The sequence below is a fragment of the Ictidomys tridecemlineatus genome, chromosome 6 (assembly GCF_052094955.1).
Source record: "Ictidomys tridecemlineatus isolate mIctTri1 chromosome 6, mIctTri1.hap1, whole genome shotgun sequence".
NCBI classification, from domain to species: domain Eukaryota; kingdom Metazoa; phylum Chordata; class Mammalia; order Rodentia; family Sciuridae; genus Ictidomys; species Ictidomys tridecemlineatus.
The window spans coordinates 189,690,934-189,715,470 of NC_135482.1; the positions used below are offsets into that span (position 1 = coordinate 189,690,934).

The following is a 24,537-nucleotide window of genomic DNA, read 5'->3' on the forward strand; positions in this document are numbered from 1 at the left end:
TAACAGCAGAGGCCTCTGATATCTAGCAAAATATATTCCTCTTCTGGACAAGGCACAGTCTTGTTTGGCCAAGGTGAAGCTGAGGTTACCTTTGCTTGTTGCTAGAGGTCCCCAGGCACCCTGTCATCAGACCTGAGGTAGGTGCTGAGTCTGTACGCTGGGCTTCTGAGGCGCGTCAGATGACTGGCTCCAAACCCAGGCTGAGTCACCTCCAGGTGTGGCTCCCTGTGTTGTCGTGGGCGTGTTCTTGTCGTGTTTTAGCTTCCAAACCAGTAGCCAGCAGCCCTTCCTCTGTGCTGCTTATTTTGGCTACTGATCTTATTTTCCCAATTTGTCTGTGGGTTTTACTCTTTCATCATTTATGACTTGGAAAAGGACAATAATATGTATCCTTAATATTTAGATAGTAAAATGATAGCAGTATATTTCAAGCAAAAAAAGAAACATCAATGTCAGAAATGATAGCAATTTTTTATTAAGAAGAGAATAAAATTTGAACATGATTTTTTTTTTACATAAATGCATGTTGACTTGCTATGGAGTTATATTTCTCCATGATCATTCTTTTTTTTTTTTTTAACACTTTTGGGTTGGAGGGTGTCGCTCCGTGCTAGAGTGCTTGCTTAGCATGAGCGAGACCTGGGTTCAATTCCCAGCACCAAAACCAACCAGCCTACCACCTACCACTTTCTTTGTCAGAAATAAACCATCAAAAGCTGTATTAAATGACCACTTCGCATTAGCTGAAGCCAGATGATTTCGTTGGCACTGCAGTTTGGTGTAATAATTTGTTTCACTGACAATGATTACCTGCATTCTTTTTTCTTCTAATCAACTTTATTTTTGCTTGAAATGCCTGTTCTCCTAGATTCCCAATGTTGCCCCTGGAGTAGGGTTCCCTTTGTTGAGAATTGGGGTAATTTGTCTGGGTCCTGCCCTTGTCCACCTGGTGAGAATGCCATTCTGCTCTCACCAATGGCTGTGCGTCCTTCTTGCTCCATTGTTTTTGTACTGTGATTCCTTACTTTTGTTCAGTTTTGTCACTCTGAAAATTATCCTCCATCCTTTCTTATCTGTCACTCAGCCTTCTTAGTTCCATGAGTGTCATCTCTCTGCTAAGGTAACTCATCATTGTCGGGATGACCGGTTCTAGTGCTGGGCAGGCCACTTCCCTGTGGTGGAGTAACTGGTGACTAGGTCCACCTTTCCTAGGGAGGGCACGCTTTGCGTGTTTTAAGATTGAGGCGGGGGCCTGGTTCCGTATAAGCCCCTAACTTCCTCTTAAAAATCATGCTCAGGGATGAGCCCTGCTGTAGTGGGCCTGGTGAATGATATCTGTTTGCATACATTTCAGGGTGTTTGAGTGCATATGAGGGTAACTGTCAACTCTGAGTTTTATAAAAGTATTTTGCGGGGTGCAGTGGTGCATGCCTGTAATCCCAGTGGCTTGGGAGTCTGAGGCAGGAGGATCTTGAGTTCAAAGACAGCCTCAGCAACTTAGTGAGGCCTTAAGTAACTCAGCAAGACCCTGTCTCTAAATAAAAATATTAAAAAGGGCTGGGATGTGGCTAAGTGGTTAAGTGCCTCTGGGTTCAGTCCCTGGTACAAAAAAAAAAAAAAAAGATTACTTGCAGATATGTAGTAAACACATTAGTTTTATTGGATTCTTTTGGTTTGCTTGCTTTTCTTTCTTTTTTCACTTTTTTCTCCAGCCCCCAGAGGATGTATTCAGAATCCTAAACATTTATTTTACAAATGAACAATTAGAAACAATAGCAACTCTTTAATCTATCTGGAGGTTACGTATGATTAGGAGTACTGATGATATTTACATTTCTTTGTATTGTGGTAGAAAACACATAAAGATTTTTACCATCTTAACCATTTCTAAGTGGACTTCACCATTTCTAAGTTCAGTAGTGTGGACTGGATGCACATTGTTGAGCATTGGCTCTCTAGAACCTTTAGATGTTGAAAAATGAAACTCCATATCCCTTGAAGAACTGCCCCTTCGATGCTGCCCCTGCTAACTAGCATTCTGCTTCCTGTTTCTAGGAGTTTGACTCTTTCAGCATTTGTATTTTCTTTGTATCAGTTGTTCCTTCTGAATCACTTGAGATGCTTTCAGGAGATTACATCCTCCACTGATGGTGGCTCCGTGTCTTCCTTGCTGTGAGTCATATGGTTTTCTGCTGGCTTGTGTGTTCATTACTTGTTTTGTTTATGTGAGACTGGGTCTCCCTGTGTGGCCTTGGCTGGTCTTGAACTCCTGGGCCTAAGCGACACTCCTCCTTGACCCCCGAGGAGTGTGACTCTGGGCAGGGCCAGCATCTCAGTTATCTTGATGTGTGGGAGCACAGATCTCTGTGTCTGAGATGGGTTTTTCCATGGTTCTGCCATGAGGAGATAGTAACAGTTTGGACAAAAAAAAAAAAAAGAAAGAGGTTTCTGTGAGATATAAACGACTTACCGTAGTGCCCAGTAAACTTTAGCTGCCCTTCACAGGTTTCTTTTTTTCTCTGTGATGACAAAGATTCTGTGTCAAGGGCAGTGGCAGTGACACACCTCATTTTATTCCTAACAGAAAGCCTTGACCGTTGCAGTGGCAACAGTATATTCTCTGTCAGCTGAAATATTCTCTTAAATTAAGGATGTATCTTTCCTTTCCTTACTGAATAATAAGAGAATCAAACATAGGCATTAAATGTCATCTGCCTTGGAAAGTATACATACTGGTCATCATGAGTTCGAATTAGAAAACTTAAGAGAATTTACCAAGGACAAAATGATTAAAAGAAAAAAAATGAAATTTCTACTCCAAGGAATTTAGGTTTGAGTGGAGGAAAGACAGGAGATCAGGAAGATCTGTAGTGTATCAGGTAAAGATAAATGTCCTGGTTGTATTAAGGAAAAACAAAACAGGGAAGGATAGGGTGGGGGCCCCTTAGGGTAGATGGTGGAAAGTTATGGTTTTAATTTAGACAGCAGGGAATGTTTTGCTGAGAAAATTAACATTAGCAGGGGAAGGAAAAGAATGAGTCTGTGGATATTAGGGAAGACCTTCTGGTGAGAGGAAGCAGTAAATGCATAGGGCCGAGGCTGGAGTATGTATATCTAGCATTTTTGAAAAATAGAAAGGAGGTGAGCAGAACTTTCAAGGAGAGAGCAAGTAAGTTAGAGAGTAGTAGAAGGTAGAGTTGTTGGGTCACCTGTGGTGAGGACTGAGGCTTTGTCGCTGAGTGGAACAGGGAGCCGTTGCGGGTCTTGAGTGAAAAGACCTTGGTGTGACATACGCAGCCGCAGGCTTCCTGGCTGCAGCAGTGTCCATAACTGTAGGTGGTGAGAGTGGAAGCTGGGAGCCCATGAGGGGTCGTGGTCCCAAGCCCCAGCCCCAGAATACTGCAGCACTGGTGACCCTGAAGGATGGAGAGGACCCAGCAAAGGGCGCAGAGAAAAGCAGCAGGGGGAGGGCACACAGTGTGGGTGAGTGCAGGAGCCCAGAGGAGGAAGGGAGCAGAGAGGCTGGGTCCATTGCGCTGTGACCAGTAGGACCAAATGCGACCATTGCCCACGGCACTTAACAGTGAGGCGGCCACAGGAGACCACACAAGAGCTGTTTTAGAGGATGGCACTTGCAGAGTGGGGCTTCAGGTCAGAATGATGGGAGCCCAAGAGAGTGGGAAGAGAGAAGCTGGAGACTGCTTCTGGCCACTCTTGTCAGGGTTGTCTTGTTTCTAGGCACTTGCATAAAGCCTTATGCCTTCCTTTGATTTTATAGAAAAGGGGCCATTATACTTAAAAGGATGTCTTTTTTTCCCCTAAATACTAGTATATTGCCAACATTTTGCCATATTACATACTCTTCAAAAAAGTGGTTTTCAAAAAGTGTACATTAGCACTTTTAAAAAATCAACCCATGGGCTCGGGTTGTGGCTCAGAGGTAGAGCGCTTGCCCAGCATGGATGAGGCACTGGGTTTGATCCTCAGCACCACATTAAAACAACAACAACAACAAAAAGATATTGTGTCCACCTATAACTAAAAAATAAATATTTTTAAAAAATCAACCCAAGATACAAAATCTTGCTCTGATGAAATTGATAAATCTAGAGACTCAATTTGCTTGGGAACACATTATAGTGCTCGCTGACATTACAGAGTACGATTGTGTCCACCACATCTGAAGATGCACGCGCTCAACTCTGTACAGCTTGTTTATTTGTGGCATTTCCTCTAGTCTGTTGTTCAGGCTGGGAACCTCCAGGGTCAGTCACCTTTGGTTCATGTGGCCCTGTCCCCTGGCCCTGAGCTGTCAGGGTGCTTGGCCCAGTGCAGTGAGTGGAGCCAGCCCTGAATGAGGAGTCAGGAGTTGGCCCCTGGTCCACTGCCATGTATCAAGTGGCACAGCCTCTGGGCAAAGTGCTCCAGCTTTTGGTTTCATTCTCTGAAAAATGGCAGCCTTGGGCTGCTGGCTACTGAAGTTGTCTTCAGCTCTGATATGATTTGAATTGCATGAGGTCACAGGTTTTACTTTATAATTTCTCTCATGATATTTGAGCACAGTTTAAAGACTGGGAAAACGGAACACCCTCCCTGTGGCCTATGATAATATTGATGAAAATAGTTCAGCCTGAAAGGTTAAAATAAAGCATGCACTTTAGTGGAGAATTACCTCAGCCTTATGGAGTCGGTGTATAACAAGCACTTTGTGCTCAGACTTTGGGGAACATATCAGGTGTCTTGACTGGCCCACACCCCGTCGCCAGTTAACTCTTTCAAGCACAGTTGATTGGGAAAATTACATTCCTGTGAATTCTCATGTGCTGCTGTGTGTATGTCTGTATTGCATTTTCTTTTCTCATCTGGCTTCCTGATAAATAGAGGATCAATGTCCTAGTGATTCTAACCTGACAGATGAAATTATCTGAGATTTTTTTCTTGCTATTAAGAAAATGTGGCCTTTTCTGGTTTCAGATATGTAATTCATTTACCTGTGACTACGTTTTCCATTGGATGATAAAAGTTTCAGGTTTTAAAATGCAGTCTTCATCATTGAAGGGCAGTGGTAAAGGAACACAGAAAAAAGTAGCCATGTGAAAATAATTCCCAAGGAAAAACCAATGTTGTTATATAGTTGTATTTTAGCCTTTTTGTTTAAATGTCTTCTGAATTTAAAAGGAGATGCCATGTTATAACCCATGTACACCATCTATAAAAATAAAACATGGATTTTACATGATACTTGTTTCATGTGTATTTTCCGATAAGCCACATTATTACCACATTGAAGTTGATGTTCTAATAACCAAATGTATAATAAAAATGATACTTTGTATATTTACAAACACACATAGGCAGGCTATGTCTTTGGAAATACTTATTTCCATTTGCTCAAATAAATCCCTAAAAAGCAATAAGAGGGGAGAAAACATGAATTCAGTCATTTCCTTTTACTTTTTACTGTCTCTGTTATGGTATTTTATTTAATATGGCTATGTCTTGGATGACTTAGAAGACTCAGTGATATTAAGCACAGAATATTAATTAAGTGGATAAAAATGGCCTATTATATCCATATATATGTATTTTCTGCAAAATATTGCATTTTAAATATTTTTCTTTAATTTGATTGTACTATAAGAGCTGAATGGGAGACAGAATAGCCTCATTATTGTAGGAGAATTTCTCTCCTCCCTGCAATGATTCCAAAAGCTCTTGCACACTTCATCAGTATTATTGTAATTCTCTGGCTGCAGGATATTTGGCAGCTGTTGCACCCCACTGGCAAATCCTATTCATGCTTCTGTCCCATTCACCACTGCCATTGGAGAATTGATTTCTCTCTCCTCTACTCTAACCTTTCCCAATTCATTTTGGATTGTTCAATGTGAAACATTTTAATTTCATATCATACCGCTATTCAGCTCACAATCCCTTTTTTAACCTGTCACCAGGGTAACAGCATAGCATGCTTTCTTTAGGCAATCAAGTTTTTATTTCACATGCTTAATGTTGCATTAAATGTTTGCATTTTGTTTAACCCCCCTTAAATACTTTGAACTCTGGATATGTTTTATAGGGTAATGAAATCCTTGATTTTTGAATTGAAACTAAATCAACACCATCAGTGCATTTATAATAAAATGTCAAAAGATTAATTTACATAATACAAAGATTATTATTAAAAATTCAAGTTAGCCGATCTGTGTAAAGCAATTTTCTGTAGGTAATGGAGCAATATTTGTATATATTTGTGTTCAGCCTTGTTCCGAAGAAGGATTTAAATCGCTTTAGAAAGATTTGTCAGTGAGATAAATAAAAAAATTTAAAGAGTAATGGAATTGGTACAAATAGAAAAATATGTCTTTTAAAGATATAACTTCATTTTTAGCATAATACTTTTTCTGTCTATTTTGCATATGTAAAGGCCACAAAGAGTTATATATTTGATGATGGATTAAGTAGAAGATATACTAGAGTAAGATTAAAGGTCTGTTTTAGCTGGATATGGGGACATGGGCCTGCAATCCCAGTGGCTCTGCTGAGGCAGGAGGATCATGAGTTTGAAGCTAGACTCAGCAAATTAGCAGGGCCCTAAGCAACTTGGGGAGATTCTGTCTCACAATAAAAAATAAATCAACAAAGGCTGGGGATGTGACTTGGTGGTTAAGTGCCCTGGTACCAAGAAAGAAAAAAAAAAATGGCGGGAAGGTGGGTCTGTTCTAGAAATGATTTGGGCAGTGTGTTCCTTGACCTCTTGTTTTTCAGTTCCCTTTAGTACTGTCTTTTCTTTAAAATAAATAGTTTGTAATAGATTAATAAGATAAAATTACATACTTTATTCTTGATTCTTTTAATTGACTTGACTAGACTTGAATTTCTCTTTATATAACTAGCTTTTCAGATTTTCAGCTTTATCCTAAATAATATTTCAGTGAAATTTGTTCTATGAATAGATTTTGAAAAAATTTGGAATATACTAAGACACATAAGTATATGTGTTAGAAAAAGAAGAGCAGAGAATACTAAACCATATTGTTTGAAAGCATTATTGTTTTGAAAAATATTAGTACAGTAGCTTTAACTTGTTATATTTCATTATATAATCACTAAAGATTTCATGTTAATTTCTAGGACAAATTCTGAATTAGTCTTTCATCTTTCTTTTAACTTTTAAGTGTATGTATGTTTTAAAATTCTCTTACTCTTGATTTGGTTCCTTGTTGGATGTTCTGGTTACTCACAGCCTATGAGACTGATTTGCTATTTTGAATTTTCATATGTCACTAATGATCCTGAATTGATCTAGGTGACTAGCATTCTGACCATCTACTTCACAAAGGTCACCTTCTTTTAGTAAATCCCTCCAAAGTTTCAATTCAAATCTCTCTTTTAGTATATCCCTCCAAATCTTTGCCTTCAGAATTAGTTCATCCCCAAAACAAGAAAATGCTCCATGGTGATAAAATGCATGCGCTTAACAGCTACAACAAAACAGTCCCTGTCCTTGAGGCACCTTCAGATCTGATAGACACTCTACACTCTGTCAGATGCCACAGGGGAAAAAAACAAAGTCCAGGTGGTTGTCCTGTGGAGGGGAGGAAACCGAATTTCCAAGAGTGTCACTTTAAAAGAAAAAAAATCTAAAATGTCTAGTTTTCAATGAAGAGTTTTAAGACATGCAAAGAAACAGGAGAGTATGACCTACCCATTCATAGACAAAGAAGTCACTAGGAACTGTCCTGGAGGGAGCCTAACTAACTGTTGGGTTTGTTACCCCGTGACTTGAAATAAGCCATTACAAATACATTTAAAGAACTACATGAAATGAGGTATGAAGAATTAGCGGACAACATGGCAACCATAATTCACTAAATATAAAATATCAATAAACAGATATAAATGGTAAGATAACAATAAAATTGGAAGTAAAAGTAAAAGATAACAATAAAATTGAAAAAGTACACTACATGGTATCAATGATAAATTTGAGGGGGAGATCAGTCTTCAATTGAACATATGTCAATTAAGAGAGTATTACAAATGTAGTTCCCTGGTATTGCTTTTCATCCTTTTAACTTTCAATTTATTTATGTCTTTGAATTTCTTGCTCTACCTCTGAGTATTATTCATCAGATAGAATTTACATCTGTTGCTTTATTTTTGTTTTCTGTATGTCATATCAGTTTTCTTTATTCCTCCATTAATTATTGCTTTTTCTTTTAAATAGATATTTTCTAGTGTTCTCTTTTAATTCTCTTGATTTTTGTCTTACTATTTTTTAAAGTTATCTTCTTAGTAGTTATACTGGGCATTATAATTAATAACTTACCTTTAAACAATGTTTGGATTGATGCTAACTTAATTGCAGTAGTATATAGAAAATCTGCTCCAAAAAAAAAAAAAAGAAAAAGAAAAAATAGGAGCTAGAGTACAAGTCACTGGTATAGCAATAAAAAAACTAAAAGTAAAAAGGATGAAAAGCAGTTTCAGGGAAATATATTTGTAATACTGATATAAGTATTTTATTACTAATAATGCTGGTACCAAACTATTAGGGTAAAAATTGGTATTAGAGATAAAAAGGGTTATTTTTATCATGATAAAAAGTCAATTAACCATAACAAGTCTGAATATGTGGACCTAATAACATAGTTCCCAAATATGTGAAGCAAAGCTGAGACAAAGCAAGAAATAGACAATTCAATAAAAATAATAATTGAAGACTTTAATACTCCAATTTCAATAATGGATAGGGCAACTAGACAGATGATCAGGAAGGAAGTATAAGTCTTGGACAATACAATTAACCAAGTAGAACTAATAGATGTCTATAGAATAATTCATCCACCAACAGCAGATTATACCCCTTCTCAAGTACATTGTAATGTTCTCCAGGACAGGCTGTATCTACTGTGATACAGTACAATAGGCCATCAATAGCCTCCGTAAATTTAGTAGGATTGAAAATCAGACCAAATACAGTCTCAAATAACAATTCAGTGAAATTAGAAATCAACGACCAAGGAAATTTGAGAAATTAGTAAATATACAGAATTATATAACCAATAAGTTAAAGAAAAAGTCAAAAGGAAATAAGAATATATTTTAAAAACATTAAAACAAATAGGGCTTTTAAAAACACCACATTTGAAAACTTATAGGTACACATAAAGCAGTACTTAGAGGGAAATAAAGAGCTGAAAACACAAAACGTTGAAAAGAGTAGAAATAAATAAGATGCCTTATCTTTCATCTTAGGAAACTAGAAAAAGTAGAGCAAACTAATTTCAGTAGGAGCAGAGGGAAGGGAATGCTAAGGATCAGGGTTGAACCATTTGATGCACTCCTTAGTCTGTACCTAAAGGACTTAAAAACAGTGTACTACAGGGACACAGCCACTTCAATGTTTATAGCAACACAATTCCCAATTGCTAAACTGAGGAACCAATCTAGATGCCCTTCAATAGTTGAATGGATAAAGAAACTGTGATACATATACATAATGGAATATTACTCAGCATTAAAAAAGAATAAAATTATGGCATTTGCAGATAAATAGTGGAGTTGGAGAACATTGTGCTAATCGAAATAAGCCAATCCCCCAAAAACCAAAGGCCGAATGTTTTCTCTGATAAGTGCATGCTAATCCATAATGGGAGTGGGGCATGGAATAAGTAGAGGAAGTGTGGGTGGGGCAAAGGGGAGTGGGGAAGATGAAGGGGGTCGTAAACGTGGTGGAATGAGACAGTCATTACCCTAGGTACATGTATGACTGCAGAATGGTGTGACTTCTTCATGTACAATCAGAGAAGCGAAAAATTCAGCTCCATTCGTGTACAATGAATTGAAGAGCTTTCTACTGTCATGTATAATTGATTAAACTAATTAAAAAAAAAGAAATTCCATAGAGTTTTGTTTAAACAAAAAAGATCAAAGTTGGAATAAAGGAAATAGAGAATAGAAAAAAAAAAGAGAGAGAAAATCAATAAAAGAAGTATTTTGTTCTTGGGAAGTTTACCAGAATGAAAATCTTTAGTGATTTAGAGGTTGGCCAAGAGAAAAAGAAGACTCAACTTACTAAGGCGGGGCTTTGTACCTATTGACCTTACAATATTATGAACAAGTTCTAATTAATAAGGATTATAAGGGAATACTGTTTGTATATGCCATGAAATTTGTATATGCCATGGAATAAAAGACAAATCCCACAAGATTATCTCAAATGCAAGAAAAACATTTAACAGAATCCAGTGTCCTTTCATGATTTAAAAATAAAAAACAACAGGAATAGAAGGCAGCTTTCTCAGACTGGTGAAGGCCACATAGAATAAACCCACAGCAAAAAAAAAAAAAAAGGCATCTAAATTGGCAAGAAGTTAAACTATCTGCAGGTGACATGATCTTGTATCTAGAAAATCCTGAGGAGTTCTTTTCATAACTGTGAATAAGTTTACGTGACTGCTCTCAGTTTACTGAACAGAGTAGCATCTGGCGCAGAAGAATCGCCAAGTGTTCCTGGGCTGCCACCTGAAAGGTAGGAGCCTGTATTTTCCCTTTTCTTTTCTCTGCCTCTGAATGTGACATAAAGTTCAAACAGCATAGGAAAGTTCCAGTTCCTCTCATGACACTGTAGCATATTTCCAAGAAACCCTTCTCACATGTCAATTGCTAATAGAAAAAAAAATATGTCCCTTAGAAAGATGTGGATGAACACCTAAATATAACCCTTAAAAGCAAGGTGAGGGGCTAGGGTTGTGGCTCAGCAATAGAGTGCAAGCCTAGCATGTGTGAGGCACTGGGTTTGATCCTCAGCAACACATAAAAATAAAGAAAATAAAGGCATTGTGACCAACGACAACTAAAAAAAAATTAAAAAAAAAAAAAACAAGGTGACCCTCCAGTGGATGTGTATTTACCTGACTTTTCCTGAGAGCAATTGCTGTTGAGCATTCTGGTATGGCTGGAACTCAAAGCCAGTCTTGTTTTATTGGTTTCTGGTCTCAGATGATGATCTTCAAAGTTGTGATCACTGCTAGAAATTGAGCAGGGATATCATAACAAAGAAGGAGCAACAGGATGAGGAGTTTCATATCTGAAGTTAGCTTCCCTCCAATTGTTGGTTGACCCTTGAAATATGCATAAAGAAATTTGCAGAGGGACCCAGGAGTTCTGCATAAAAATGACCTGGGGAGTCCAGCATGTGAACACTGTTAGAATGCCCAGAGAACTGAGCTTAAATTTCATATTGCCTACCAAGGAGACAAAAATGCTGGGAATTTTGAGTTTCACCAATTTGAGGACCTTGTTAGCACCCCAGAAGGACCATAACTTGGAGAAATTTTTGCTTCTAGAATCAAAAGTTTGGAATTTTTACTTACAAAAAAACCCCAAATAGGCACATCTTAGCAGAATGTAAAGGCAAGCCTCCATAAATTCAGTTGTAAGTAGTAATTGAACTGCCTGCTGTAATGATACTTTCAGGGAAAGGCAGCGTATTGGAGCTCTACACCTGCACCACAAGCCAGTGTTCGAGCAAAATCCACTTGGCAAACAAATCAAGAGCAAAGGTGCCCTATGCTGCAGAGAAAAGCAGTAGTAGAAACCAACCATGAGATTCCTAAGATGCTGGAATCATGGGTAAAGACTTTAAACAGCTATTAAAATTATTTTCAAGTATTAAAGATCAAAATGAGGGCACAGAGATGTAATATCAGCATAGAAATGAAACTATAAGGAATTACTAAGTAGAAATTCCCGATGTAAAACGCAGTATGTCTGCTACAGAATGGGAAAGCATGTTATGCGACAACGGAAGAAAGAAGGGGCAGTTTTAAAGATGGAAGCACCGAGTTTATATAGTCTGAAAAAGAGAAAATGATGTTTCCAAAACTTGAAGAGAAGCCCAAGGACAGAAGACCCTTTGTGGAGATCAGATAGGTTTCTTATCTTGATTGTGGTGACTAATTCATGGGTATATACATATGTCCAAAAATATTCACAAATTGTATACATTAAACATATGGGTTTTTTTGGATGTTAATTATACCTCCATAATGCTCTTTTAAAAAGTTGAAGGGAGCCTTAGTGACTTGTGGGATAATATCAGGAAATGGAATTTACATCTATTAAGAGCCACAAAAGGAAAGGATAGAGAGCAAGGGGGAACAAGTGCTGGAAAAAACAAGGAATGTCATTTTCTTAAGATTGAGAACAAGAACAAATTGTCTGTTTTTTTATCAGTCCTACCAGTATTATTCTGGAGATTCCAGATGATGGAGCAGGAGAAAAAAAAAAGAAACAAAGGCATCTAAACACAAGGAAGAAGTAATCATTTTCATTCATATAGGACATAATCATTTGCATAGAAACCCTTATGAAATCTATAATTTCCTGAGCTAATTAATTTAACAAGTTTGTAGGATAAAAAGTCAGTCAAAGTAAATTGTATTTCAGTAAACTAGAAGCAATGGGAAAATGAAACCTGAAATTCTATTTAATGTATGGGCTGGGGCTGGGGCTCAGTGGTAGAGCCCTTGCCTGGCATGTGTGAGGCACTGGGTTTGATTCTCAGCACCGCATGAAAATAAATAAAGGTCCATGGACAGCTAAAATACACACACATTAAAAAGTTCTATTTAGTGCAGCATAAAAGAAAAGAACTTAGGCAAGCATTTGAACAAAATGTATTCTAGACTTACTAGTAAGAATAAGAAGGCATGGGAAAATTATAGCACAAAGGTTGGAAAGAAAGTTCTCTGGGACAGCTTAGAGGGTTACTTAAGAAAACTCATTGCGAAGTGTGTCATACAGCTGAAACACAGGTAGGAATAGATTTAATAAAAAGATCTCAAGATTGCCATACTCTTTGAGAGAAATTCAATATCTAAATAAATAAGAGATATAGCTTACTCTTGGATTGGAAGGGAAAATATTGTCAGAATGTCACTTTTCCTTACATTGAAGTAGAGATTCTGTGCAGGCTCACTCACAGTCCCATTAGGTCTGTGTTTGGGGGAGGAGGTAGATGTCATTGGCATGTTGGTTTGGAAATTTCTATGGAAATGCAAAAGGGCCTAGAAAATGTAATATAGTTTTATAGGTGGACTGAATTGCAGGACTTGGTCTGCATATTTGCTTGTATTAGCTAGTGCCCATCCCATTTCCTACCACGCAAGGAAATTAGAAATCAGTCCTAGGTCTACATATAAAACCTTCAGAAGACTAGTATCTTCTGAACCTAATACCAAAAGATCTAGTGGTCGTGCTCCTTGGCATTTACCAACATATTGGAAACGAATGCCTGCACTAAATCCTGCATGTGGGTGTTTCTAGCAGTTTTAACCACAATTCCCAATCAGAGAAGCGGCAGCCAGGATGCCCTTCAGTAGGTGAATGGTGAATACACTGCATACAAGCAATTGAATACCACTCAGCAATAAAAAGAAATGAGCCATCAAGCCACAAAAAGATGTGGTAAAAACATAATAATATTGCTGAATGAAAGAAGCCAGTCTGAGAAGGATGCCTTCTGTACAGTTCCAGCTATGACATTCTGGAAGAGGCAGAAATAGGGAGACAGTAACCATCAGTGGCTGCCGGGCAGTTGGGGGAGGGAGAGATGGATAAAAAGGTGGATCACAGGCAATATTTAGGGCAGAAAACCTATTCAGAATATACTGTTATGGTGGATACATAGAATCATAAATTTTCAAAACTCATAGAATATATAACACAGAATAAACCCTAAAGTATGAACTTCAGCTCATATCAGTATTGGATCAGTATTGGCTCCTTATTGTAACATGTCACACTAATACAAGGCGTTAGTAACAGGGAAACTGGAGGCTGGAGGGTGTGGGGATAGATATGGGAACTCGACTTCCTGCTCAATTTATTGTAAACTGAGAAAATAAGACCTATTATTTTTAAAAACTTCTGGCTGAAAGACATTGAAAAAAAAAATTTAAGAATCAAGTGACAGAGGAGAATGCTTGCAGTACATAAATCTGACAAAGGTCTAATGTCCAAAATAAAGAACTTCTGCAAATCAGTAATACTAAAGCCAACAACTAATAAAAATGGACAAAAATTTGAATACAAATGGCCAATAAACACACGAGGAGGTCCTCATCATTATCAGTCATAGGGCAAATACACATTGAACCTTAATGAAATGAGTTTTCATAGCCACAAGCTCAGAGAGACCAACCGTACCAAATGGTGGAAAGAATACAGAACACCACCATTGCAGTGTTACAATGCTTTGGAAAACAGCTTGGCAGCTTGCGGAAAATTAAGCACATATTTACCTTTACATTTTCTCCTCTAGATTTGCCCCTCAGGAGAAATTAAAACGTGTCATAAAGAAAATTTTAAAAGGTCTTGTACAAAGAATATTTACAATAACTTTGTCATAGTAGCTCTAAAGTGGAAATAACCCAAGTGTCTGTCAACAGAAGAATAAACTAATTTTAGTCTATTAGTGTAATAGAACACTTCTTGTTAGTAAAAAGAAAGAGTGAACTCTTCAACCACATGGATGAACTTCAGAACATGTTGAGCAAAAATGTGACATACAAGAATCCATATTTTTCTGGGCACAGTGGTGCACACCTGTAATTCCAAAGACTTGAGATTGTAAGTTTGAGACCAGCCTCAGCAACTTAGCGAGGCTCTAAGCATTAAGGAGACCCTGTCTCAAAATAAATAAAAAGTGTTTTAATTCAGTAGTTAAGCACCCCTGGGTTCCATTCCCAGTATATCCCCCCCCCACCAAAAAAAGAACCCTTATTTTGGGGGTTTACATTATGCTTTAGAATACGCAGGCGTAATCTGTGGTTAACTTATGGAGAAAGGAGGGGTGGATGCACTGAAAAGGCAAATTAAGCCTTTTAAATCTCACTGTATATAAGGAAATTGTTTTCTTATATATGTTGATGATGTGTGGTTTGCTAATGTAACCCATGTACACAATGTGTGACATCAAATCAAGGTAACTAGCACTTCCAACTCCTTAACATTTCCTATTCTCTATATTGAGCTTTAGAATCCCTCTCTTCTGATTCTTTGTAAAAATATAGGAAATTATTGTAAACTGTAGTCGTCCTACTGTGACGTCAGATATAAGAACTTACTCTCCTGTATAACTTGTGCCCCTTTCCTCTTTACCATCCCAAACCCTTGTGACCTCTGTTCTACTCTCTACTTCTTTGAAAGCAACTTTTATCACTTCAACACGAGTGAGTTCTTGCAAGTGTTTGTTTTCTGTGTCTAACTTATTTCACGGAGCATAATTTCCTACATTTCATCTGCAAATGACAGGATTTCAAGGTTTTTTATGGCTGAATAGTGTTTCATTGCATACATACACATATATACATGCCATGTGTTCCTTACCTTTCATCTGTTGATGGACACCTTAGTTGATTATGATTGTGAACAGTGCTGCAATGAACATGGCAGGACAAGAATCTCTTTGATGTACTGGCTTCAGATTATATATTGATATATTTTTTTTAAAACTTGAGTAGCCTTGTCAAAAGAATAGAGGAAGATTTCAGATATTTCTACACTGAACAAATTATGATAATGGTGTTGGTGGCGGTGATGATGAGAAATCTTATTTAACAGCACTAGCCTAAACATTTTATATCTTCTATCTCATTTAACCACATGTAGATCAGGTATTCTTGCTATCTCTGTTTTACTGAGGCATGAAGAGGCTAAGTGCTCTGTGGAGGTCGTGACAACTGGACTGTGTTCTTTCTTAGCTGATGTGTGGCCCAGATCTATGTTGAGAACCTTAAGGCCTTATCAGTGGAAAGAGGAAATGGTGTATGCCTAACATTAAAACATGTAAGATGGTAAGTCACATGGCTGTTCAATCTAGATTTGATGTCATGTGTGTCATCTGTAGTGCTAACATCACCGAACTCAAGAGTGCTCCCTGTTTCTCAGCGTAGCTTTGGGGTGGATTCTTGTACGGGTCTCCTGTGTTTGAACATACATACATTTCAGATTGTGTATAGGCAAAATTGTCATCCTCCTCTGTGGTAATTTCTGGTTTTGAAGGGATTCTCTGAAAGTGCTTTTATCTGTCTATTTTCTGCAGTGATGAACTTTAATGCTGAACTGACTGTTCTGACTTCTCACATAATAAGGTGTACATTTTTGTTTGGTTTGGCAGTAGACTTCTGTTTAAAATTCTTTTAATCTGTTCATTCCATGCTTTCCATATTCATTTTGATAGCCGATGGTTCCCAGAACAGTTTTGCATGAGTTTCTTACACTCTTGAAACTTGCATTTGTGACTTTTCCTCAAAACTTGCTAAAAGTCGATTTTTCAGCAAATTGCTGAATTTTTGTCTTCTTTGGATTTGCTTTTTTTCTTTTTTCTTCCTCCTCCACTCTGGGGAAATAAGAAACAATTCATATACTAGATCTAAAGTTTCATTAAAATTGCTTATGCCCTGTCTCAGGCATTTTAAGTGGGCCATCTGTCTAAACATTTTCCTCTTTTTTTTTTTTCTGATCATTTCCTCGACTTATTCATGAGCCATGGGAGGGCTCCTTTGTAGTCTCCATGTAGCTGGTGTGTCTGCCCCCACTGAATACGTCTGTGTGCTTGCATAACATAGCTTTTCACCGTGCTGGAAATTCTCTGAACTTGGGTTCAGATGAATGGCCCACTTTCTGAAGGCCTTTTTCTTCCTGCAAAGATTTGTATGCAGGAACTGACCTCAGTGGCTGTGGAATGCAGCATATTATTCTAGATCATTTTACAGACCACCCACTGTGAAAGTTATGATGAAGCATTTCTTAATGATTCTTTGACTATTATCATTGTTTTAACTCAGTATTTCATTCCTGTATAGGTAGTGACACAATCGAAAACTAGTTTTTCTGATATAATGTTTTTTTAAAATAATATGCCTTTGAGATGATCACAGTCCTTGCTAATGGACATACTGTCAGTTTTTAAGTCTATACAGAAATCTACTTTTAAAAGTGACATGTAACAGCAATGTATTTTCATTTGTATAACTTGCACAGTTTTCCACCGTTAAATATTTAAAAATTAGATTTATTGAGCCTTCATTGTGGCTGGCTGGTGATAGTCACAAGTGAACAGGCCCGGTTGAGAGCTGTTATTTGATTTGTTTGTGAGTTACTAGTTATGTGGGTCCCACTTTTCTAGGGGTTTTGTTTCTTTTGTGAAGTTGTAAATTAACGTCAGCTTTGCCGGTTGCAGTTATTGCACCTCTGAACTCTTGGTGTGGTGGCAACCTTTTTCTCTAGAAATGGACTCCAGCAGGGGCAACCGTGTTCTGGGTGTCATTACTGTGGCCTGTCCAAGGAAGATCCCAGACTGTCTCCCTCTTTCATGGAGTTGTTTATAGAAATCTTCCTGTGCACTATGTTGAGTTTTGTGGATATGTGTGATTCTTTTCTAAAATTTAAAATATAATTTTAGGCACTTGTTACCATCATAAGCATGTGTTTGTTAAACTGAAATCAGCATTTTAAGATAATTACAATTAGTATATTCTCAATGAATTTGCAGAAATAGAACATGAATACTTTAAGGTCTATATGTACTATTTTCCTTATTTATACTTTATTATAGCCTGTTGTTACTTCTGAACATATTTATGTGTGCCCATTAGCTAGCATATATGTTCAGTCCTTCCATTTTCTTTAAAAAACAAAAAAGAAAACAAAACTACTTTCAAACCTATGGAAAGTCAGAGGAATCCTAGTGAATTTTGTTTGTAAGAGTGAGTTCGTAGAGAGATTCCCTGCTTTTGACTCTCTTTGGATTCTTAAGGTCTTTTTTCACACCAAAGCCTCTTATACTGCTTAATGTATCACTTTAAAAAAAAACTGTTGGAAGAGTTGCACCCCAGATTCAGTGCCTAGAAGCAACAGCTTCCCACCCCCTACCCTGGTCTGTTGGGCCTACTTTACAGGTGTGGGGGTGTTGGTTCCAAAGGGCTGACAGCGGTCTCGGGCATGTTTCTAGGGAGAGAAGGGCTGAGACTTAGCCTCAGAAGCCTGTGCTCTTTCCAGAAGGTCCCTCCTGGGGCCAGCTACAACATATACGAAACAGATGTGGATCAAAATAAAACAATGGAAAAATAAATAGTAGCTGGGTCCCGAAGAGTGGCAACTGTGTCTCGCCACCATCTGCAAGATCACTTTCTGTGGGAAAATGTGTCTGGGTTGGAACAGGATGTCAGGATCAGCAACTTCCCACCTCCTTGGAGGCAGAGGACACTTGCATCACTGAAAACGGTCTCCTCCGTTTACTTGAAAGAGCTGCCGCCTCAGGCCACTGAATCTCGTCAAAGCATGACAGCAGGCCGTGTAGCACTGGCCCAGTAGAAGGGAGATCACTGAACTTAACAATTGAGGAGCAGTTCTTGAGGGAGGAGGGGTCCTCCTGTTGGAGAGCAGGGAGGAAAGGCATCCAAAGTTGTCTTAAAGGAAGAGGTCTCGATTAGGAAGAGGACAGGATAGGCCTAGCCTTGGGGAATCGTCATAGTAAAAGTGAGCATTTATACACCCTATTTAATCCTTAGAACATCCTTATTACTGCAGACATTGTTATTATCTTAATTTTATTTATGTAAGAGAACTAAGACTTAATTTGCTCAGGGACAGAAGTAGTAATGGGCAAGGCCAGGTTTTGTGCATTTTCTCTGAGTTCCAGAGCTTAAGCTTATAGCCACAGCCTTGGTCCTCTGCCTCCTATTTGCTTGGCTTAAGGGTCAGGCCCAGCAGATGTAGAGGTCAGCGAAAACCAGAAATCAAGTGGCATGCAAGGGGGCTCGAGTGGTGGGTAGGTTAAGATTTGACTTGGGGTGAAGGATGGTGGGCAGGGGAGTATTGTAGATAACTGAGGAAAGCCGTGACTTGAGGAAGCCTGGTTGTAGGTGATCTCAGCCGTGGGGCTACCTCTGCCACCACAGTGCCCCTGAAAGGTCAGGTGTTTTGCCATTTGAAGGTGAGCAAGTTATGAAGTCTAGAGATGTGATACACAAAGTCCAGGGACCCCAGGGAGTATCCAGGTATGCGAGGCTCACCTCCACTCTGGGCAGGTCTGCCTCTCCTGCCCAGCTTGGCACAGAGCAGTTGCTTCATGGTCTTCTGCTGACCTCCTGGCACCTTCTCCTCAGCCTGTGGAGGGAGGAGTGGGCTGGGGTGCAGGGCAGCAGAAGAGCACTGGTCCAGTGTGTGCAAGGCTCTGGGCACCATTCCCGGCACTGCTGAGTGAGCTCGAGATGAGCAGTTGGAAGAGATGGTCATGTTCTTTTAGTGGTCTCTGGGTCAGCGCAGAAACTGGAATGTCCTGGGGATGCCCAGCCCTCTCCTGCTCTGCTCTCTGCCTGCACCTCTCTCCTCTCCTGAGTTGTTCCTGGAGTCCTCCCCTTCCCTTCACTCTCCTTGGGGAAGCTCTTTCCTCTGAAACATTCTTCAGGTTGCCGGAAAAGCACCTTCCAAGCCCTTGCATGCAACGTAGAGCGGAAACAAACCATTGATATTTCTTTACTTTCCGTTCATTGTCCCCTGCTCAGTATTTAGAACATTTCCTCATCTTCAGGAAACCGATCAGGCTGTTGGCCAAATACAGATATTCACCTTAATTACTAATCATCACTCACTGGACATTGTGACTAGTGGTGATTTGTTAATGATGATTTTTATGACTTTGATTTCTTTTTTTACACTGACGACAGAATTTTTTTTGAAATTTGGGAGGAAAAAATGAAAACATAATCTGCAACTTAAAAAAACAACAACAACAACAAAAAACTGACTTAAGCTGGAGACCGAATGCTACAAAGTGCTAAAGTTTAGTGCCTAATAAATAACATTTCATAAGTATAAGTAATCTAAATACATAATAATTCAGAAATCATTATATTTTGTTAAATATTGTGGGGAATATTTATATTCTAAAAATGGTTTGTTTGTTTTTCATTTTTGCTGGCTGCTTGACCTAGTTTTCCTGGACTGTGAAATACTGATCATACACAGGAAAAGACCCGTGTGATAGACTAGCATCATTAAGAGATATGAAAGTTTGTTTGGATTTTAGGTGTTGGGGAAAACTAGGTTTGCAAAAGGCATACATAGTAAGCTCCCAAGAAGAAACCAATACTTCCTTTGCTTTGGTGCTCCTGAACTTAGCACCGCCACTTAGTATTTAGTTTTGTTTTGATTTTTCCTTGAGGCTATATTCCAGTTCATATACTCAGGTAATTTTTTTTCTAATTCATATCATGAAGGAACATTCTGTATGCATTATGGAATAATGCATAGAAGTTCATTCTTAATACGCATTTAATCTCATTAACTATGAGGGGTAAATATCAAACCAAAACAATTCCCTATGCCAGATCGTGCTGGCTCAGTAATTAATCCATTTTATGTCTCTGAACTTTTAAGATGTATGGCATAGTGGTTTATTATAATTTTTTTAAAAACTGCCTTGAATGAAAACTAAATATTGAAAAAATTAGCATGGATTAATTTGCAAAGGACTGTCACAATTAAACAACTTAAATTCATAAAGTAGATAGATGATGGCCCTTAGGAGAAATGAAGGCACCCAGTTTCCCCTGATGACTGCTATTGTCTTTGGCTGAACTGGTTTTTAAACCTCTGTAGTGTAAATCTGAACCCTCCACCCCAGGAACCTTTTAGAATAAAATTTTCAGAAATACATTCTTCAGCAGTTTTACTCCACACACTTAGTGTCAAAGGAAATTTTGTTTATTGAGAAAGAATGATATAAAATTATTAATTCTTTTTCTTTTCTTTGACTCCAGAATGCCTGTTATTAAGCCAGACGTGGCTAAGTGGGAGCTCTCCGTAAAATTACACAATGAAGATCACACTGTCACAGCATCAAGCAGTGGCTCAGCATTTTCTGTGAGTTTTATTTCTTTCTTTATTTGACAATCTTGAATTTATCTGTGAATATTTAAAACCACATTTGACCTGTGCAGTGATTCTCCTGTTTTGAATTGCTGGCATAGCTACATATTTGTTTCAGCTTCTTCAGGAAGCTGATGTAAACGAGACTGTGTTTTCTTATGCTAATTTAGAAATACATACCTAGATTTAGTTCCTTTCTAAACCTGCTTCCTGATACCTGACTCTTTCCCTTGAGTGTTTAATGAAAAGTAATATTTTGGCATTTGTTATAGAGAAGAACATCTTTACTTATAATTCCAAATGTGTGATGGCTGTGGTGGTAGGTGACCATTCTTTTCATACATGTAACCTGAAGCCTCATACCACATTGTCTTCAGGCTTCATGTTGTGTGTGACATTCTTGGGGCTAAGTTCACTGTGTGGTGACATTCTTTTTGTTCTGAAAAACTTGGATGGTGTCCCTGATAGAATTGGCACTAGTTTGAGTTCTGGTCTGTAGTGAACAAAGTTCATTACAATTTCAGTGTTTGTGCTGAATGATATATTTTAAATCTGTAACTGGGAATTGCCAGATAAATACCTGAAGAGTTGCCATTTGAACTTTTATGATTTCATATTTTCAACCTGAGCTCAAGAAAGCTGCTATGCAGTTAGTGTGACAAATACTATGTTTACCCTCATTTCTCTTCGCACACCCAAGTGGCATTGAGAAGTCATTTTGTTTTGGAGAAACAAACGACTTTTTAATCAGAAGAAGGAACAGGATGCGAAACTCAAAATGATCAAATTTCACTTAAAACCTGATGAGGCTTGAGGGGCATGGTGGTTTCTTGGTCTCAGTGAGAAAATGTGACAAGCTGGGGATTCAGGAGAATTCATTTGTTCCACAAGCACTTATTGCAGGCCTACTGTGTGCCAGATGAGTGCTGGGCTGAGGTCCTGAGAGGCCAACATTTTTGTGTGGGAATCATATCCACAAAAAAAGAGATAATTCATAAATTAAGTCTCCTTGATTTTCTTTAAGTTCTGTGAATCATTCTGTATGCCAAAATGCTAAAGCTTTGCTCACTAAAAGATAATTCATTCAGCTCACTTAAACATGAAAGCTGTAATGATTAAATAATTATTTAACAATAACTTTGGTGGTAAATTTTTGTCATTCTTTACATTCCTCTTATCTATATGATTATTTTTTTTTAAAATGTCAGGTTGAGTAGCAGATTATCTGAGTAGAGTAGTAAAGAGTATTACTCTTAGAGTGCAGTGTCTTCCCGAGGGAGGTTGACTTTATAAAAATGTGAACTTCGGCCCAGTTTTATGTTCTATATTGAGTCACCACTGAAGCCGTCCTGCAATCCGATAGTGCAGTTCAATGTTTTTCCTAGCAGCACCCTGCCTTAACCAGAAGGTTGCCCCGTGATGTCTTAGAGCTCTTAGTTCTTTGTGCTTGCTTCATATTCTATGTTGGAAAACTAGAAACCCTTGATCTGATTGCCCAAGTGCTGTCTTTTGAATTTGTCTTTTAGAATTACCTCCTGCTTCACTTTTTAGCTCATGAGAAAAATACACTGAAATTAGTGCATTAAAATTTTCCCTGAAAAATATCCACATTGATAGATAATATAAAAAACGATTTCCCAATTAAAAAGGAAAAATAGTTAAAAGTTACCTGTTTCCCGTACTCATGGTCTTCAGAAGCATCTGTAGCCCGGGGAAAAGCCTGTGCTCCTGCTGGGGCCCTGTGTCCTGGGCATATTTGAGTTGAGCTACTTTCATTTGACCTCAGCATTGTGAAAGGAGGCAGGTTGAACAGTGCAGGGTAAGTGAAGGCACGTTGTATGAAGATTGCTGCAGAGTGATTATTTTCTTTTAGGTCACAGAATGGAGAACTGTGATTGTTGACTTGTAATTGTTGACTTCCTGTCACATCAAGAAAAAATGAGCCAAAATGTGACAGTGTAGATCCAAGTTAATGATTCCAGAAATTATGTAAACAAAGTCTTATTTATTTAGCTCTTGGTAAAGCTCAGGTACCACACATTTTCGGAGTCCTTTTTTAAAAATTTTAGGTATTATAAATTATATTTCACATGAGGAAATTACAATAAATGTACAGATCTTCTATATGTATCTCCAATTTAAAAAAGAAAAATATGTAAGAATACAGCAGAGGCTTGTCTTTGTGTCATTCCATTCTGCTCTCCTCCTCCTTGTGGCAGCTTCCCTGAAGGTGCTGTGTGTCCTTGTGCATGCCATCACATAGGTACAGATCACAATAGCAGTAAAAAGAGTGATGCAAAGATATACATACTACTAAATGATAATGATCCCATTTATGCATGTTGTTAAAGTACACAAAGCAAATATAGTTCCATTTTCAATAACTTCAAAAAGAAAAAAAGCAGTTAAGAATAAGGGCCTGGGGTGTAGCTCAGTGGTTGTGCACCTTCGGAGCATGTATGAATCCCTGGGTTCAATCCCTGGTTCCAGCTCCCTTCCCTCACACAAAAGTTAGGAAGGAACACAGTTAACCAAGGAGGCAAAAGACTTATACACTGAAAACTAAGAATGTTGCTCAGAGAATTTAAAGACACAAATAAATAGAAAGAAGTCTTATGTCAGAGATTAAATGACTTAATGTGGTTAAGATGTCAATGTTGTTTATCAGAGTCTACAGATTCAATGCAATCCCTATCAAAATTCCAGTGACATTCCTAACAGAAATAGACAGTTTATCCAAAACTCCTATGAAATCTCAAGGGATCCCAAACACTGAAAATAATCTTAACAGAAGAACAAAATTGAAGGCCTCACACCCACTCATCTTAAAACTTATTACAAAGTTAGATTTAGCAAAACGGTATGATGTTGCATAAAGAGAGATATATAGAACAATGGGCTAGAATAGAGAGCCAGAAATAAACCCTCAGGTTTATCAAATGATTTTTGAGAAAATGCCAAGAGCATTAGAAAGGGGAAGGAAAGCCATTTCAATGTATGGTGTAGATGAAACTGGATATTTACATGTAAAAGAATGAATTTGGGGCCTTGATCCTACTTTATATATGAAATTAACTCAAAATGGGATCAAAGACCTGAACATTAAGTATGCAAACAACAAAATTTTTCAAAGAAAATAAAGAGAAGAGCTTCATGGCATTGGATTTAGCAATGATTTCTTGCATGTGTCACCAAGGTCATAGGCCACAAAAGAAAAAATACATTGGACTACATCAAAATTAAATACTACCATGCATCAGAGGACACATTCAGCAGAATGAAAAAAGGCAACCCACAGAATGGGAGAAACTATTTGCAACTCAGATATATCTAATATGGAGTTATTATCCAGATATATAAAGAACTCCTACAATTCAATAGCAATTCAGTAGGCAAAGGACTTGGACAGATGCTTTCCAAAGAAGATTACAAGCACATGAGGAGTTGCTCAGTATCACTTCTCGTAAGGAAATTGTTAATCAAACCCACAGTAAAATACCACCTCTTCCCATTAGGCTATCAAGAAAACAGAAAAGAACAACTATTGACAAGGTATGGAGAAAATGGAATCCTTGTGCACTGCTGGTAGGA

General features: G+C 38.0%; 1 protein-coding gene and 1 long non-coding RNA gene across 7 annotated transcripts in view; one reads left to right on the forward strand and one right to left on the reverse strand.

The window, feature by feature from the left end:
• Pcca (propionyl-CoA carboxylase subunit alpha) overlaps positions 1-24,537 on the forward strand; it is a 345,878-nt gene that overhangs the window by 206,162 nt on the left and 115,179 nt on the right. For all 6 annotated transcript variants that reach the window (XM_078016291.1, XM_078016287.1, XM_078016290.1 and 3 more), the window contains one exon: positions 20,838-20,940. In XM_078016291.1, the coding sequence (XP_077872417.1) occupies positions 20,838-20,940 (103 nt within the window). The remainder of the gene's footprint in view (positions 1-20,837; positions 20,941-24,537) is intronic.
• LOC144365207 (uncharacterized) lies at positions 562-22,863 on the reverse strand. Its single transcript, XR_013423504.1, has 3 exons — positions 22,616-22,863; positions 10,920-11,035; positions 562-2,393 (listed from the first exon to the last, which is right to left on the reverse strand). It is a non-coding gene; the product is annotated as an uncharacterized LOC144365207 (long non-coding RNA).